A 19817-nucleotide genomic window follows, 5' to 3' on the forward strand; every position below is an offset into this window, starting at 1 on the left:
CCTTTGCATTGTTTCAAGAAAGAACATTGCTAACAAAGCTAAAGGCAAGCTACAGAGCTCTTTTATGAAAAATGGCATGAATTTTAAAACAGGAAAGCAGAAGAGACAGCCATGACTATAGCATGACTTTTATAACAGCAGGGAATGTTTGTTGTTCATCTTTATTCCCCAGCTTATGCAGCCTCCCATTTCATTGTGCATACTAGGTAGGCTTCTAATAGATATGGGTATAACTGAATTCAATTCAAAAATAAGGAAACAGGAGTTCCCGTTGTGGCTCAGTGCAAACAAATCTGACTAGCATCCATGAAGATGCAGGTTCGATCGGATCCCTGCTCAATGAGTTAAGGACCCAGTGTTGTTGTGAGCTGTGGTGTAGGTCACAGACACAGCTCAGATCCCACGTTGATGTGGCTGTGGTGTTGGCCAGCAGCTACAGCTCCAATTGAACCCCTGGCCTGGGAACATCTATATGCCATGGATGCGGCCCTAAAAGGACAAATAAATAAATAAATAAATGAAATGGTCCATAGAAACCAAGAGATACAAAATGTGTTTAGAGGCAGACTGCTTGTTGCTAAGTGTGGTAATGGATGAACATAGCTCCCATGACTCATCCATTGACGCAAAACCAAACTACCAAATATGAAAGATAATAAAGGTCAGATTTGTAGACTGCAACCATTAAAAATTATATAAATTTTATTTTATTTTGCTTTTTAGGGCCGCAACTGCAGCATATGGAAGTTCCCAGGCTAGGGGTCAAATTGGAACCGCAGCTGCTGGCCTACGCCACAGCAGCTCAGGATCTAAGCCGTGTCTGTGACCTACATCAGAGCTCACAGCAACGCCAGATCCTTAACCCACTGAGTGAGGCCAGGGATAAAACCCACATCCTCATGGATGCAAGTTGGATTTGTTTCCACTGGGCCACCATGAGAACTCCCCAAATTTTTTTAAAAAAAGAAAAATCAGACTTGCTATTGAATGTCACTGTATTCAAACATAAGAGCTGGAGAGGACTTTATTTAAGTCATTCAACCTAATTAAACCTGGGGTTCTCAACCCTGTCTTCATAATAGCAACTGCTGGGGGGCCTTTAAAATTTATGAATGCTGGAACTCCCATTCTAGACCAAATAAACTAATATAGGAGTGTGGAGCTCAGATGAGTATTTTCTGGTTTTTTTTGTTTGTTTTTGTTTTTTATCTTTTTAGGGCTGCACAGGCAGCATATGGAGGTTCCCAGGCTGGGGGTCGAATCAGAGCTACAGCTGCCAGCCTACATTACAGCCACAGCAACTCGGGATCCGAGCCGTGTCTGCAACCTACACCACAGCTCACAGCAATACTGGATCCTTAACCCACTGAGTGAGGCCAGGGATGGAACCCATGTCCTCATGGATACTAGTCAGGTTCATTAACCACTGAGCCACGATGGGAACTCCCATTTTCTGGATTCTTTTTTTGAGTTTGTGTGTGTGTGTTAATTGAGACATTTTTAAAAATTAAATTATGGATTCATAACCCAGGATAAATGGGTTTCTGAGATTTAGATGGAAATTCTAGGAACTGTAAAACCTCTGCAGTTGTATCAAAGTTTTATCTAACAATGTTCTTCTGGAGAAAGAGTCCACAATTCATCAGATTTTCATGCTAAGGAAAAAAAAAAAAAGACCACTCCTCAAAAGAAGATATGAATTGCTGAGTTTTCTAACACTAATTAGCTGTGTGACCACAGCCAAGTCACTCAACCTCCTAAACACCCTCATCTGTAAACTGGTGGCCATACGCTTCTGCCTCGCAGGGTTGTTGTGAAGACCGAGGAGACAGGTACATAAAGAAACCTCTCGCCATGTCAGGAACAAAGGAGTTCAGTTAATAATAGCTACTAATGTTTTTATGTCTTTTGATAACTTGTAATAAATTATCACCCAGCTTCAGATGGAAAAACTTCAAGGATGAAAAAATTCCATTTCCTCAAGGAACCTCATTCCGTTTTGGAAGAGCGCGAATGCATAGCAAGTTCTTTATGATGAGCTGCCCCAGCTTCACTGCAGACGCTGCCCACTGCTCTCTGGGCTGTTTCTCTTCTGCAGCCACAGAAAAGGCGGATAATCACTTTCCCAAAGGAGAATGCTTTAGATATTTTAAGTGCTCCTTTTTCAGCAAGGAAAAGAAGGGCAGGAGGATGTGTAAGATGTGCCTCAGCTCTAAAGTCCTATGGTTACACAATTTTAGAGATGGTTAAAATAGAATGTGTACATGTATGTATAACTGGGTCACCATGCTGAACAGTAGAAAAAAAAAGTATTGGGGAAATAACTATTAAAAAATAATGAATATGTACCTTGAAATAGGTGAGAGTATGTATATAAAGTACTAACATATTAATAGTATTGGCAAATACATTAAATAAAAATCTGGTTCTACATTTTTTAAAAAGTGCTTAGAGGTTTTCAGTTGCAACTTATTTTTAAGGGTCTTTTTATACCTACTTATATTTATTTAGATTTTTAGCATATTAGCATATTAGAGACTTTTCAGAGGCATTTTCTTTGGCGACGTTTGAAATATCATATATTTCCTGTAAGCTCTGATCATCTATAGTTCCATAAACATAAAAACAGTTAACATTGTAATAATGTAAATTTTAGCAGCACAGAAGTACAAACGAGCACACAGAAATGAGAATCAGGACTTAAGAAAAAGTTCAGCAGCAACACAAATACAAAAATCTGACAGAAATTTATCATTTTTTTAAGAGAGGTGAAACTCAAAATACAAGGAACTGCATTTATATTTTTATAGAGCTATAAATGCTCCCACTTAAAATTTTTATTTATCTAAGACATGAGGCTCTCAGAATTTAGATGCAAGTGTGTTTTCAGGGATGCCTCACTTTTAAACCCTGCTTAAGATGCTGGTACAAGGAGACACACAGAAGCTATTTCCACACACCTTATGCAGAATCGGTGATACAGCTGTGGGCTGACTCCAAGTTGAAAGTCACACCATAACTTCCTGCCAAGTAATAAAGGATCTAATTTCATTGCAATCACCCCCTTTTCTTCTGGAACCTGTTTATAATGCACACCACATCAGAAGAGCAAACCTAAAGGGTAGGTTACGTACATTGTCAGTTGGACATTCTGGTGCCTTCTGCTGACCTGTCACCACACCTTGACCAGCCGCCTGGGAGATGTCTTCCTGAAACGTAAAAGATATGGCCAGTTATCAGCATTATAGGGCTCACCTGCACGCTCCAACTTCCACAGTCAAGCACCATTTAATGGGATTTCAGGCAACCACCAGGCAAAAAAGTTGTATTTCTCCATCTGGACTAGTTCTCAGAAATGAACATAGCCTTACCATTTCTAAATGCTTTTTTGGCCCTTTTAAATCTGTTAGTCTTTAAGCCTATCAGATACCTTTGGATGGTCATTTCAGCCAGAATTTTTTTCTTCTGCTGTCATACCAGTAATCCCTATATATAGATATACTTACACTGGATATTAAATCCTTTCAGGTTTCAAGTCGTGACATGAGAAACTCACTAAAGATCCTGGGAAATACAAAGATAAGTTGGCCCTGAACTCCGTGGAAAAGTGTAAACTTCAGTCTTGGGAGAGAGGCAAACTACCAGAACACGTGTGAAACCGATGAATAATTAAAGGACAGTTAACTAAAATACATAACAGTGATAAGTTGACCAGAATGCTTAGGTCCATCTTCCACCTTATCTCATCCTTTTTATTTTTTTAACTGCTTAATTTTTATTTTATTTTTTTGCTTTTTAGTGCTACACCCACGGCATATGGAGGTTCCCGGGCTAGGGGTCTAATGGGGGCTACACCTGCTGGCCTATGCCACAGCCTCAGCAATGCAGGATCGGAATGACATCTGCACCCTACACCACAGCTTATGGCAGTGCCGGATCCTTAACCCACTGAGTGAGGCCAGGGATCGAACCTACGGCCTCATGGTTCCTAGTCGGATTCGTTTCCACTGTGCCACCATAGGAACTCCTTCTCTCATCCTTTTTAATAGGCAGTTTACAGGGGAAATGATCACACAATGGTTTACTCTAAGGCATGAACTCACGCATTTGTCTTGGACAAGGCAGGGAACACAGGAAGACTGATTTGGGTAGGAGAAAGGATGGTTTACTCTGGCTCTTGGTAAATGTCTCCACACCCAGGTGGGGAGGTCTAGTGCACAGCTGACAGGTAGGCAAGCTATCTCAGGATGACGACGAGAGGTGTGCCTTGTACAGTGGAAAGTTGGGAGTTTGTGACCCTAGCTCCTTGACTGAAAAATTACGAAATCCTGAGAAGGTTATCTGACCTCTCCAAGCCTGAATTTCTTCATCTATAAAATGCAAGAAAAATAAGAGTAGTTAAATAATAGGGATGTTGAAAGGATTAAATGGAGGAATGCATGCAAAGCACTTAGCATGTTTCCTGGCACATAGCAAGTATTTAATAAAGATGCTAATGACAACAGTAAATGAAATCAACCTATGGGACACTCTGTTAGCTCTGCTACAGGGGTGGTGAAAAGAGTTACCTGGACAGGACACTTTCTTCTCAGGGGAACACTGGCCTATTATCTGACACCCCAACCCCAACCCTCACCCTGGTTTATTTTGTGGGCATACTGACTTACTCTTTCTTCAACAGGCTCCCATCACATTTGTAACAATACAACAGATAAAGATCAGTGTATGCCCAGCCATTATTACTAGATTATGTTATACTTTCCTTTTGTCTCTGCAATTCCTTATCAGTTTCGAACCTGAGAGATTTAACCCTACCATGTAAAACCCTGAGACAGCAGCCTAGGACCTCTGGAGGACTGTGAGTACCCAGAGTTGCCTACTTGTAACTTATGTTTTAGGACCAGAACTATCTCCCATTTAGATTATCTCTTATTTCTCCCATATGGGAGGAAGATTCTAGAACTCCTCTCCCTCATTCCTGTTTTTTTTTTTTTTTTAACTTTACTCCTAAACAGATTATGTGACATAAAATGAATTTTTTATTTTTTATTTTTTTAGAGCTGTGCCTGTGGCACATGGAAGTTCCCAGGCTAGGGGCTGAATCAGAGGTATAGCTGCTGGTCACACAACAATGGAACTGTAGCTGCTCGTCATCACAGCTACAGCAATGCCAGATCCAAGCCGCATCTGTGACCACAGCTCATGGCAATGCCAGATCCTTAACCCATTGAGCAAGGCCTGGGATCGAACCCACATCCTCATGGATACTAGTTGGATTCATTACCGCTGAGCCACAATGGGAACTCCTAAAATTAATTTTAAAATTACCTCACCCTTTAATTCCTCCCTGAGCCCCTGGGTGGTGCCCCTTCCACAGCATGACCAATTATTTCACCACAATTTTTGCAACATTACGTAAATTTAAAAGTCTTATGTGTTTGCCTTCCATATAATAACATCAATGATTTTTGTCCTACTGGTTTCTTAAACATGTGGTAGAATAGAATATGCGCTTGATAAAAGGCTAGTGCTGAATGAATCAAAGTTCGAGAACTTAAATCTTAAATGCACCTGGGTGGATGTCACAGCCAGCCATGAAAGGAAGGTGACCCGAGGCCTCTACTTTAAAGATTCACAGTTGAAAAGAGAGAAGAAAGACATGGGAAGGTCAATAAATAGGGCTCAATTTTCAGAATAAAGTTCAAAACTGCCTTATAAATGGAAGCCATGGGTTTTGTTCTTTACAGTGGGGATCAAATGGCTTTAGGATCAAATGCCTCTATTTGAAAATGATCCTGCAGAGGTCCGCCATCCTGGCTTTGTTTAAACCTGGATTAACCAGCAAAGTGGAGCTGCCTCTCCCAACTAAACCCACTTTGCATATGATGTAGAGGTACTATTAATTTGGTAGAATTTGTCCTCATCATTGGCCCTTGTAAATAAAAGAGAGGGCGCTGGGATAGCAGCCAGAAAAATCTGGGCTTACATTGGTTATACCACTTATTAGCAGTAGTAGGACTTGGAAAACTTCATTTTTTGCAAGAGTAAGAACTACCTGAATGAAGAGGTGGGATCAAAGTTGAGTTCAACACATGATCATTGAGCATCTGCTCTGTGCTCTGAGAAAAGATGAATGGAACTTAACATTGAAGACATATTACAGAAATAATTACGGAAATGTCAAATTACAACTGAACGATATATGGGTGAAGGCATGTGGCAGACAGCAGGTGCCCAAGAGGCGTCAGTTCCCTTCTCTTTCTTTTATCTCGTCCTGAAAAATGTGAAAGGAGGAAAGCAGAGCTCTGAAAAGCTTCCGGTCCACCACACTGTCCCATGTGTTAAACGGAAGATCCTTAAACTTTTAGGGCCAAGGGATGGAGCCAGTCCAAGATGACCATAATAATAAGATCCGCTAGAACTTGCAGAGCACTGACGCCAAGGTACCCAGCCAGGTAGGTTACACATTTTAGATGTCAATGTATGCAACAGATTTACAAGTCAGGTACAGCGTTAATTGCCATTATTCTTGGAAGCTCTGAAAGCTCTCTGAAGGTAAGACCTATGTGTCCTGTTCACTGTGATATGCCCTGTGGGGTCGCACAGTGCTGGGGACATAACAGGCTTAATTTCCACTTTCTTTGAAGGAGACCATAATTAACATAGGGTTTAGAACCTTAAAATTAGAGTCAGTAAATAAGGGTTCCCCAGACAAGTAAAAACTTTACAAACTCAAAGAACATCACTACATTAAATAAATAAGCAAACAAAACATATAGATATGTAGGAGTAATCTCCCTCCCTCAAAAAAAAAAAAAAAAAAAAAAGGACATCACTACATCTCTAAGCAGCTCTGGGATTCAGATGATAGGGCACCAGACACAGGTAAAAGAGTATGAATTCAGGGCTCTGAGCTGCCATGTCTAAGGGCTTCTCTGGACCCTTCGTGCACGCTAAACAATTATGATTGTAAGATTACTTTCTCAATTTAGAAACATCTGATAAGTAATCATTTCCTTCCAGGCAAGATGAAATTCCACGTTGAATAACAAGTCTCCATAGCAGGCCATGAAGTTGGTTGGGAGTAAAAGAAAGCTAGCAGATACCCAAGATGTGAATTTGTGTTAAAAATGTATACCTAATATTTTTACTGTCTTGGAGTTCATGAGGTTACTTTACTGGCTACCCTCACATCTCTATATTATTGCCATTTCAATGCAGAGGGGAAGAGAATGAAAGAAAATGCCAAAAGCTTGTCTCTCCTGACTTCCATAAGGAGGAAGGCTTGACTGTAGATCTGTCTTTTATGACCAGGAAAGGGAAATTTATCATGTAGGCAAATCTCAAGTGCTTTTCAGAAATACAAGACATAAAGTACAATGAGCTGTGAAAAATATCACCTATCTGAATGCACCTGAATTCTACCATTGGCAATTTGCATACTGTCACAAGAGAGAGGCCAGTGCTGACTGAGACACATTCTCTCCTGCTCCCTATAGCGGATGCCTACACTCCTGCTACAGATGCCGTTCTCATATCAGATCTAAAACAGAAAATAAGATTCACACAGTGGCCCTGGCTTCCACAGCCAAACTAGAAATCCTGCACTTCTTGATGGAGAGCAAACTGGGGATAAAAATGGATTTTAAGCACGCAGCTCAGAACTTTGCTTTTAAAATGAGTAGGATATTACACCTGAAAATTCTAGCCTGGATATAAGACCTAACAAGAAGCTTATAATCATCAGAAACACATTTTAAAGTCCCCCCACCCCAAATTTGGATGACAGCACTTTAAAAACACTTAGGAATAACTTTTAATCAAGCACAGCAGTCAAAATTGATAAATTGAACCTGTGTCAGCAACTGTACGGTATGTTACACCTTATTCATTATCTCCTCACACATCCACTTTTTCTCATATTCTTTTTTTTTTTTTTAATTAGTGATAATATCAACCTCATGCATATCCAGGTTTAAAACCACAGCTAGCTTGTGTTAACCTCTCTCCTTGCCTGCTTTCATCTAATCATTTGTAAAGCACTCTCAATTCCAGGAACACAACATGAAGCAAAGTAGATTTTTCTTAGATGCTGGGATTTCACAGACCAGAAATTTTTCCAAAGAACTTTGAGGATATAGAGTTACCTTTTCTTTTTCCCCAAGTAATTGAGACCAAAGAAGTATTAGGTTGGAGCATATGAATTTGCTACTTTATGGGTCAAGAAAGGGTCAAATAGCACCGACTTCTGAGGGTCCAACCTATTAAAGTCATCTCTCCCACAACTAACCACTGTGTGTTACCACCATGTCAGGGAGGAAGAGCCATGAACACTAAAAAATTAGGTGGGACACAGTTTTAAATTAAAGGACAGTCCTCTGGAGTTCCCGCTGTGGTGCAGTGGGTTAATGATCCCGCCTGCCTCTGGTGTTGCCAGTTTGATCCCCGGCCTGTTACAGGGGATTAAGGATCCAGTGTTGCTGTAGCTGTGGCAGAGGTGGCAGATGCGGCTTGGATTCAATCCCTGGCTCTGGAACTTCCATATGCTGCAGGTGTGGCCGAAAAAGGGAAACATGTTTTTAAAAAATGCAAATTAAAGGACAGTTCTTTAAATTGAATAAATTTAGCTTTATGAAGAACTCTCCATGTGGTTATTATTTTTCACATTTCCCACAGACTCATGAAAACTGTCGTGGATCCACATGGGTCTAATTAATAACACTTCAGAATTATCTGGACACAGAAGAAAGCTTGGACTCTGAAGTCTGCCAGTGGCTCATATTCTAGTTTTCCTACTTATAGATAACACGCTCTGTGACAAATTAGGCCTCTCTGAACTTCAGCTTCTTTATGGTTTAATACCGAATATCTCTTGGAGAGGCAGGATGGCATGAGTCAAGCACGTGAGGCACAACCATAAGGTTTTGAATCCTTACTGTGGTACTTACTGCCTCTAGGTTTTTGAGCAAATGAATTAACTTGTGAAATACTCAGGTACCTCAGGTGCAAAATGGAGATAATAATGCTTCATTATGGAGAGGATGGAGATAATACACTGTGTTCAGTTCCCAACAAATAATAAGTGCTCAATAAATGGTAGATGGTTTTTTTGTTTGTTTGTTTTTTTGTCTTTTTGCCTAGAAAGGGCTGCACCCGTGGCATATGGAGGTTCCCAGGCTAGGGGTCTAATCGGAGCTGTAGCTGCCAAGCCTACGCCAGAGCCACAGCAATGCAGGATCCGAGCCCTGTCTGTGATCTACACCACAGCTCACGGCAACGCCGGACCCTTAACCCACTGAACAAGGCCAGGGATCGAAGCCCCAACCTCATGGTTCCTAGTCGGATTCGTTAACCACAGCGCCATGACGGGAACTCCTAGATGGTATTATTACTACTACTATTAACTACTGTTTTTGTCGGGGTAAATGAGATAACCTTTTAAGGTGCCTACTACAGTGACAGGAACATAATGAGTAGCCATTAAAAAACAATCTCCTATCTTACAGTGACACCTAAAACAAATCATCTTTCCCCACAAATCTGCTTTTCCTCCTGTCTCTTTTCTCAGTGAATGGCATCAGCCACCCAGCCAGTTCCCTGCCCAGGATGAAATCTGAGAGTCCTTGCCTCACCCCACTTCGCCTCCAGCTTTGACATTCACACAACCATCAAGTCCTATCAATTTTAACTCCTGTATTTATTGAACATCTTGCACTCACTGACAGATCCCTAGTTTAGATCAACTTTCATCTCAGTTACTCTAACAGCTCTCTAACTCCCAGCCTTCAGTTTTGATTTTTTATCAGATTCTTCACAGGGAGCTCAGAAGGGTCTTTTCAATAGGCTCATCTCATCATTATAATCCCCCTGTAAAAACCATTCCAAAGACTTCTGCTGGTATAAAGACTTTCCTTCTGGCCCACAAGGCCCTCTACCACCTAGCTCCCGTCTATTTCCTGGCTTTCACCTTCTACCACTCCATCCACATGGCCACAGCTAGTAGACCAGGGATACAGCCTCAGGTACCCAGAGGTGACGTGGATGACGTGGGGACTCAGGTACATCACTCAGGTGGGTGATGGGGAAGCAGGCTGGGGTTAGAGAATGGTGGAAAGGTAGGGACCGAAATAAACTAGAAGAGTGTAATTGGGGAAACAGACAGCCTAGAATGCTGGTCCATTTTCAGTAGAATATAGAAACTAGGATTTTTAATGTAAAAATCTTCTGACAACCAGTCTGTAACCTTTGAATTAGACCTCAAGTGGTAAACTCCTGGATGAGAGATGTCTTTTTTATCTTTACATTCCTGGAGCTTGACACACCTCAGGTTCTTGGGGAATGCATACTAAATAACAAGCTTTCTGGCACACCTGGATCTTACATAGACAAAATCCGGTGTTAACAACAGCTGCATTTACTGGGCCCTTACTGCATGCCGATCACTATTAAGAATTTCACATATAAAATCACACTTGATCCCCACAAAAAAATAGGCAGGCGTCCTCCTCCCCCATTTTCGGAGGAAGAAGTGAAAACGAGTAAGAGAATTCACTTTCTAGGTCAGAGCTAGTGAGGGCAAAGGGGAAGTTCATGTTCGTTCAGACTGCAGAGCCCATGATTGATATCTGACAGCCTTTTTCATCTGAGAAAGCAAGTGCTAGCAGGCATTTGGAGATATAGGTATTATTTATAACACTCAACACTGATTTTTCAATAAGTATGTTTGAAAATTTTGTGCAGATCGAGCGTCTCAAGGTAGCGAGTAAAAAGTGTTCCTAAGATATTGCTATGCTGGCTGGTGGGGACTCTTGAAATGCATCAACTGTGGTGTGAATTTCCTTGTCACAGCCTATTCAGGTTAATGATAGTTAATTCAGAAACAGTTCGTGCTTCCCAGGCATCTTGCTACCCTGTAAATTCTAAAACCTCCACAAAGAAATTACAGGTTGAATGCCACATCAAGCTAACTGGAATACTCTCATTTTTCTATTCTTATCCTAAGGTTCAAAAATTACATTTCATAATGAAAGACAACAGTAAAGACAAACACGGCAGACAGTTTGAAAAAAAACCTAGACATTCTGAGGAATTTTGAAAAATCTAATCGTTATTGAGGCCGTCTGTCATGACAGGGATCGCCTGACACACAGACTGCATTGTTGCTAAGCAGTGTCATAAAATGGGGAAAGAACGCTGGGCACATCTGCCAGGGGCATTTCCTAGCAGGGCTAGCACGGGCTGTGGGCCAAACTCTGGGATGATGCTTTTTCTCAAGACCCAGATGGTGTAGAAAGCGCCATTTTAATAGCTGTAAATCGCGTGCAGAGGAAAGCTTAAAGCATACATGCAGCAGCAGGTTTGCGTACTGAGAGCAAGAGAGGTATATTCTTTGACTGGCAACTCTCTGTGGCTCTTACCTGGTAAACACATATATTACCTTGCCATTTATTTTATTATGATTTTTGCAAAGACGAAATAGGAGACTATATCCTGCCACCGCCATCTCTCACAGGCTGCCATTGCCATTGCCACAGCAATCTCCTAGCTAGTCCGTCAGCATTCACTCTGGCCCCTGTCCAGCCTGATGGCTACATTACAGCTACAGTTTAGAGTCACCTCCTACTAAAGCCCTCTGTGGCTTCCCCCTGCTGTTAGCATACAGACCATCTAATCAGCATGGCCTGGCTCCTGTCAACCGCTCCAGTGTCGTTCCCATCTCATCAGTTCTGGCAACCGTGAACTTTCTGAGTTTCAGTTTCCCAGACTCCCTGAGGCTCTTAAGTTGCCTAGCTTCCTCCTTTGTTTCTTCTTTGTCCCAATGTCAGGTAGCACCGGCTTCTCCTTCAGTTTTCAGTTTAATTTCCACCCCCCATCCCAAGAGCCCTCCCTGATAAGGTTAAATCCCCCTATTATATGCTCTTTTAGCACCAAGAGCCTCTAGTTCTCAGTTTTGATCCAAGTTGAGATTTCAATCTACTTGTGACACGACATGATGTCCCTCTCCCACACAGACCATGAGACGCAAGGAGAGAGACTATTTATCTTCAGTAGCATCTTCCCAGGAACCAGCAGAGAAGGTAGCAACAGGCAGAATGCAAGAATCTGTAAGGTGAAGTCAGGCTTTCACTCAGATGGACAAGTGGGGTTTTTTCTACCAGGGTGCATATTACTAAACACTTGCAAAATTTTCCAAAAGATGGACTAGACATTTAAAATTCTTTGCATGGATCATATTATATTTATTTAACAGAATCACAGAATTTCCAGTCTGGAGGTTACCTAGAATCAAATTTCTGATTTTATTTCAGTTTGTGGATTATCTATATTCTATCGTTCCTTCTTTCTTCTTCCTCTTGTAATTTTTAAAAACATCTTTATTGAGATATAATTAACATAGCATAAATGCAGCCCTGTAAAGTAGGCAATACAATGGTTTTGCCATTCAGAGTTGTAAAAGTGTCATCACAATTTGAGTTTAGAGCATTTCATAACCTCTGAAAAAAAACCTTGTACCTCTTAGGTCCCTCCTTATTCCCCAGCCATAGGCAGCTAATTTACTTTCTGTCTCCATAGATTTTACTTCTTCTCTACAATATGTAGTTGTAGCATCATGTATCAGTCTTTATCTTTCATTGCTAAATATTATTTCCATTGTATGGATATACCATATTTTATTTATGCATTCATCAGTTGGCAGACATTTAGGTTGTTTCCATTTGGGGGCTATTATTAATAACACTATGTGTTATGTGTCTTTTTATGGTTTTGTTGTAAGCTGGTTGCTTTGAAATTATTTTATAGGCTATTAGTATCTATAACAACATAGAGAAAGAGACAGATAAGAAAAGAAAAATGTAAATTGGTTTTACGTCAAAAGCAGAAAACTACAGAATTAGACAGGGATAGAGATCCAAAAGTGGTAGCAAGAACAGAGGTTAGTATTTATAAGAAGAATACACTACTGTCTCTTCTTTTCCTTCTCTTGCTCCTTCCTTCTCGCCTAACTCCTGAGCTTCTAAAGACAGCAAGGTGATGTTAACACCCGTCCTTGACCATCTCAAGCCTTTTAAGCACTGCTAAGTTTTTCTCATCACTGAATCCTCTGTACCTCACACTGTCTAACATGCAAGAGATACTCAATATTTGTTGTCTGAACAAATAGATCACACAGTGATATTTCTGATATTCCAAGAAAGGCTGTCTATGCGAACTACACAGTGAAGCGAAGATGGTGATTAGAGGCAAAGAGAATGGGGTTTGGGTCTCAGTGGTACAACCCACCAGCTGGGAGATCCTGGGAAGAGATTTGCCATCTTTTAGCCTCAGCATCTTATCAGTTAAGTAGGGCCAATAACGTGTTCACCATGGGGTTAAATCAGACAACCAGTATGAAAGTGCTGGACATAGCTTAGCTTCTTGAAAAGTTTTAGTTTCCTTCATTTTATGAAACATCTGTTTGGAGGTCTAAATAACTTCATTTACCAGTGTGAAAGGCAAATTTCAGTAACTATCTGTTTCTACGCCGTAACTTTCTATGTCGGAGTTCAAGATGTGGACAAAAGGGAAAGAAAATCACCAACTTCAGACCCCAGCATAACTTTCTTGCTGTCCCTTGTTTTGTCTGCCTCCGAGAGGCAGTATTGCACAGGGGTTATAGGGCAGCCTCTAGCCCCAAAGGGCACGGGCCTGGATCCTGGTTTTACCATGTGCTTACTTAACATTTCAGTACCTCGGTCTCCTCATCTCCAAATTTGGGTAATACCAGTACTAACTTCATAGGATTGTTATATGAATGATCTTAGAAGAACACCTGACATATAGGCATTCACTAGATGCTGTCTATTATTATCAGCAATTGCAGTGTGGGGGTTAAAAATCGACTTCAGTTTTCTAAGTTACATCAAATGCTTCCTTCAGTACAGCCCTCCTGGCTAACCCTTAATGCTTTAATCAGCATAACACCATCAGCATCAACGAGTCCCCTTTGTACACTGACTCCAGTGTATTCTGGTATGGTTCTACATAGTCTTTTTTCCCCCTTTTTTAGGGCTGCACCCACGGTATATGGAAGTTCTCAGGCTAGAGGTCAAATGAGAGCTATGGCCTATGCCACTGCCACAGCAACACCAGATCTGAGCCACATCTGTCACCCATGCTGCAGTTCATGGCAGCTGTGGATCCTTACTTAACTCACTGAGCAAGGCCAGAGGTTGCATCCTCATGGATACTAGTCGGGTTCTTAACCCACAGTGGGAACTCCTAGTCCTTTATCAACTCCTTTCTTTTACATTAACTCTTTGTTTCTTTCTCCTATTTTACAGATGCAGAAACTGAGGCATAGAGAGGTTAAGCCATTTGCCTAAGGTTATATTGCTAGTAAATGGTGGAACCAGAATTTGAATCTAAGTAGAATGGCTCTAATCTTTGCACTCTTAATAATTTAGTTACAGGGCCTCAAAAGAGTATATTATGTTAACACAGATATCCCCCAAATGACAAAAACATACCAAAAGATTAAAATAATCATTTGTAGGGGTTCGTGATCTTCTATGTCTAGGGAGATACCAGGGAGACAAAGGACCCTTCTCTGTTGAGGCCCATCTCTTTTAATTTCTTGTTTTGCGATCTTTCACTAAAGCAGCTTAAAGTCACATCTATAAGTCAGGGATAAATAACTCCTGTCCTACTTTTTTACATAGGGCTATTTGGGGGATAAAATTGAATAAAATTATGAACACACTAATATCATGTTAGAAAAATTTAGATATTAAAAAATTAAGCTAATGAGATATAGTTGAGATTGTTCCGCAAATTGCAAAGCTCTATGTAAATAGGGTTTTTTTTTTTTTTTAAGTTCCTTTCAAAAGGCTTAACAGGCTCTCACCTAGACATCTGAAATAGATTCCAGACACTTCCCTGCCTCCAGTCTCTCACAATTGAAATCTATGCTTCACAAACCATCATCTGATCAGTTGTTTAAAAAGTTATTTTTCCTTTAAAAAGTATTTTAGGGAAATCTAATACCTACCTACATTATTCTGAACTCCTTGGCTGTCGATCTGGAGACTACTGAGATATGGACCAAAGCCAACCATAACTGAATAGTGGAAATAAGCATTGGAATATATGTCAACTCATGGCTTAGTCCTGCTCTGAAAACAGGTAATCTTGGAGAAGCAATTTAATAGCTCTTTGGGGTACGGTTTCTCATAGGTAGCACTTTGGGCATGTATGTGTCCATGCAGTTAATGAGACATTTATTGAGCACCGAGCATAAAAAGATGAATACACTAATCTATAATTCATAGTGTACAGTTCTGTGAATGGTTCTACTGTTCAACCTTATTGCCCACTGTACAAAAGCCCAGCTCTTACTCGTTACTCCATAATCCACATTTTGATTCACCTGGTGAACCGTCTCCGATTTATACCAACTTCAGCAGTCAATTGCCTTCCCATCTTTAAAGGTTCACCTTAAAGGCCATGATCCAAGACACCTTCTCTAATTCCTGAATGAGAGAGTTTTCCTTCCACTTTTGAACTCTCATAACATTTCTTTCCCCCTCTCTCTAGTACACTTCTGCCCAGTCTAATTTTCCAGACACAAATTCTGTTATTCTCACTGATAGCTTGAGGGTAAGCCACTTAAGAGCAAGGCCTGTGTTTTTCTCCTCCTCGTCTCTCCTGTAGGGGCCAGCAGTGCTTAATGAGATGCAGGCTCCCACAGGAGGCAAGCAATGCAATCTTTAGAGGTTTAGAACCTACTGCTTCCAACTGACATAAAATAACAAAAGCCAAGGCCCATAAGGATCACAGACTGTCCTCTGACAAGGCACATCCAGCAACAACCCTGGAATGGTGAAGCAATACAGAGGAGCTCACACCAATCTCAAAACAGAAACAATCAAACGATGACTAGCGATGAGGAACTACTATCAATACGGTCAGCCCTTGAACTGCATGGGTTTGAACCATGTGGGTCCACTGATACACGGATTTTTTTCAATAGTAAATACTATAGTACTGCACAATATGCAATCTAAGGTTGGTTGAATCCATGGATGTAAAGGAACCCTGAACCCAGAGGGCATGATAACTATGTGTTATTCGTGGATTTTCCACTGCGCAGAAGGTCGGAACCCCCAAGCAATGCATTTTTCAAGCAATGCATTTTTCAAGGGTCAACTGTACTTTATAATGGGACAAAGATGAATATTTTAGGTTGTGCCATTTGAATTTTTTTTCCCCCTCAAGCCCAGCAATTTCATATGATTTACTACAATTTACTAATTTATGTATTATCTAACTCCCTTTCCCCCACCTACCCATGAATGAGTCTCCATGAAGGCAGGCATTTGCATTGTGTTCACTGTTATATCTCCAATGCCTTGGACATAGTGGTGTTTGGCAAATATTTTCTGAATGAATGAATGAACTTACTAAGCACCAACTATGTGCCTCAAACTCCACTATATGTTTCTACTTTATTGCCCATTTGTTTCCTCATAATGTCCCAATGACTCCCATTCTTCGGAGGAGTAAACTAAGGCTTGGTGAGGTTTAACTTCCCCAAGTTAGACACATGCTTAGCAATACTTTATCCTAGGCCATTTACAATATCTAAAAAGTACCCCCCAGGCCTCAGGTCCTCTGCCTCAGGGTGGGGCTCTTTCATTTTCTTGGCACTTGGAGCCCCATCACTGGCGGTGCCTTCTTGGGAAGAGGGGGCGGTGGATGATGGATGGCTTTTGCCTGCAGCCTACAAGTGAGCCTCTGTGGGATGCCAGCCTCTCCCAGCAAGCAAGGGAATGTTCTCACTCTTTTCACCATTTCCTTTGTGGATGAAATCGGGGGCCCCTACTTAGAAAACCCTTTTGCTTTAAAAGGCATTTCCCTAACATCCATGGAGAAATGGTGCCAAAGAGAACAAGTTAATGGTATTTTTAAACGAAGGAAGGAGTGTGAATTTGAAATTTGTTGATGTTACCCATTCCCCTTCGGTGCAAATATGCAGTTTATCTTTTGGAAAGGGAACAGTGTAACCCTGGAACATCTTGTTCAAGAACAGCAGTCATAATCTGCTAGTCCCACTATTCTTGATGTCTGACATAGGGTTTGCATAAGCGTGGCCCATTATAATTTTCCTGCAGACTGAAAGAATCAGTTCATTTTCTAGGACATGGATTCTAAGCCAGTCCTGATATATACTTTCTAAAAGTTGAAGGAAGATAAATGGATGATTTTTCAAACTCCCTGAAATAAAATGAACAACTTTGTGCTGTCATAAAATCACAGGGACCCTCCTAAATGATTAATTCTTTGAGATTTGTAAGACAGTTTGAAACACAGAAGGGAAAAAGTCCAAATTTCTTTCCAGAACTTGCAGTCTAACCCTGGAAGTGCTAGGCCACAAAACAGAAAGGTAGACTATGAGCAAAGGGTTAAAAGTCAGATTGAATGAGATCAATCTCCAGTCTAGGACACACCGTGGAGTGGCCTTTGATTAGTTAACGTTGCTAAGCCTTCAGTTCCCTCACATGTAAAAGAAAAATATTGTCACCTACAGAAAATGAATGTAGAACACAGCATAGTACATGGTACACAGTGAAAGTTCCATAAATAGTAAATAATAAGGTATCAAATGTCAGGACACATAAGGAGGGAGCGTTCTCTAAAATCACTTCTCTCCTAATGCTCCAGCCCTTGGATGAGTTTAAGCATCTTTTACTATGAATAAAGAAACACTTTTTAAAAATTAATTAATTTATTTATTTATTTTGCTTTTTAGGGCTGTACCCATGGCATATGGAAGTTCCCAGGCTAGGGGTCAAATGAGAGCTGCAGCTGCAGGCCTATGCCATAGCCATAGCAATACAGGATCTGAGCTGCATGTGTGAACTACACCAAGGCTCATGGCAACACTGGACCTTAACCCACCAAGCGAGCCCAGGGATCGAACCTGCATCCTCATGCACACTAGTTAGGCTTGTTTCCTCTGAGCCAGAATAGGAACTCCAAAGAAACACATTTAACATCCCTTTTGAGCCTCTAGGACTAATTTGGCACAGTCCCAGCCTTAAAGAAGCCCAATGTTAAATATGATTTAAAATAGAGATTACTTTTTTAGTCGTAGACAGCACTTAAGTGTGAAGAAAGCAGGAGAACCTGTTGTTCTTTGGGTCATTTGCTATATGGATGGGTCATTTTTTATACAGAACAGCTTCCCCTGTCTCAGCAATCAAGATTCCTAGAGACATAAACACATCAATTGATCCAAAATATAAAAAATACATCCCTAAAAAGAACACTGGATGAAACGCCCAGGATTCTCACCAGTTTGGAGCTTGCACTTTCAGGCAATTGCCTAATACCAACTTCGACACTGCCGTCTTCCTCACTACCAACCAGTTCAGTGCCACTCTGATCCTACGAGACATTAAAAAGAAAATGGCAAAGACGTCATTCTTACTCACAGTGACCTGAGCTGTACGCAATCAGTTGCTTGTTTTCTTCTTGCAATGGATAGTGTCTCCTCTCCAGAAGTCATTCTTATTCTCCTCCTTTGCAGAAGAAGGCCCTCTTTTCCCTCAGGTACCTATCCCATTGCTCAGAGACACACCTTAGAGAAGGCTTATCCTCCTCTCCGTCTCAAGAGTAGGCCTGACCGCCCTAAAGCTAATCTCATTCTTTTTGCCACTGATTTTTTCAGGAACAGGTATGTGATCCAGTTGCAGTCAATGAGACACTAAGACAGCTTTGCTGGAGACTTCTGGAAAGGTCCCTTCCAGAACTTAAAGAACTGCAAGCAGTCCCCATACCTCCCAACTTAGCAAGAGAGTATTAAGTGCAAATAGCCATGGGCAGCCATTCCATAACGAGAAGGAAACAGCCTGAGAGTGACAGAGCAAAGACAGAGATGGAAAGAACTGGATCAACCAAACCTGAAGCCCAGTCTTATTCTTAGCAATCTTCTAATGAGACCTGACCCATTTACTTATTGTTTCACCCAGTTTGAGTTTGCTATTTTGTTCCCTCCAGCCAAAACTTTGAGACATTTCTTTATCTTCTGCACAAGTCTACACTGTTTGAGATAAAAAACTGTGTTTATCTTTCTTATTTCTGAAACTCAAGTACTCAGCATCCTGCCTGGCATGTGGAAAACACTTGATAAATACTGGTTGAACCAGTGAATACGGTGCTTGTTTTCTTGATGATTTTTTTCCTGAAGATTCCTAAAAATATTTAATATAAATAAGACATCTGGTAATAATAAGCCCCATTAAAATTTCAAAACACATTAGGCATCTCTTCAATTGAATTATGAGATATTAAATGTTATAGTTAATTAACCAGAATTGTCTTCACTTTCTAAGGGCACACAGAGGAGAATAAGGGTATTAATGGAATATCTACACTGTATTTATCTGGATTTTTATTTTAAAACACTACCGTCATGGGATTACTACAAATTCATGTGGGAATGTTTGTACAGAAAGAGTTTTTATTTTGAGACATTTAACCTCATAATTTAAGAAGTGCAAATTAGGAGTTTTCCTGTGGCTCAGCAGGTTAAAGATCTGGCTTTGTCATTCATTACAGTGGCTCATCTTGCTGCCGTGGTACAGGTTCAATCTCTGGCCTGGAAACTTCCACATGCTGATGGTGCAGCCCAAAAAAAAAAAAAGGCAGTGCAAATTAAAGCAAACATTCTTTTCATCTGTCAAATGGACAAGAGAATAGACAGAGAACATTCTGTATTAATAATGTTGTAGAGAAACAGGAATTCTTACACACCAGTGAAAAATGTAAATTAACAC

At 40.7% G+C, this 19817-nt stretch overlaps 1 protein-coding gene across 3 annotated transcripts in view; it reads right to left on the reverse strand.

The window, feature by feature from the left end:
* Positions 1–19817, reverse strand: part of PATJ (PATJ crumbs cell polarity complex component) — a 353453-nt gene that overhangs the window by 74904 nt on the left and 258732 nt on the right. For 2 of the 3 annotated variants that reach the window (XM_047788847.1, XM_047788845.1), the window contains exons 31-32: positions 18334–18426; positions 3135–3209 (exon numbers count right to left, since the gene is read on the reverse strand). In XM_047788847.1, the coding sequence (XP_047644803.1) occupies positions 3135–3209; positions 18334–18426 (168 nt within the window). The remainder of the gene's footprint in view (positions 1–3134; positions 3210–18333; positions 18427–19817) is intronic. The other variant, XM_047788846.1, reaches the window with a different exon arrangement.

The sequence above is a fragment of the Phacochoerus africanus genome, chromosome 8 (genome assembly GCF_016906955.1).
Source record: "Phacochoerus africanus isolate WHEZ1 chromosome 8, ROS_Pafr_v1, whole genome shotgun sequence".
Lineage (NCBI taxonomy): Eukaryota > Metazoa > Chordata > Mammalia > Artiodactyla > Suidae > Phacochoerus > Phacochoerus africanus.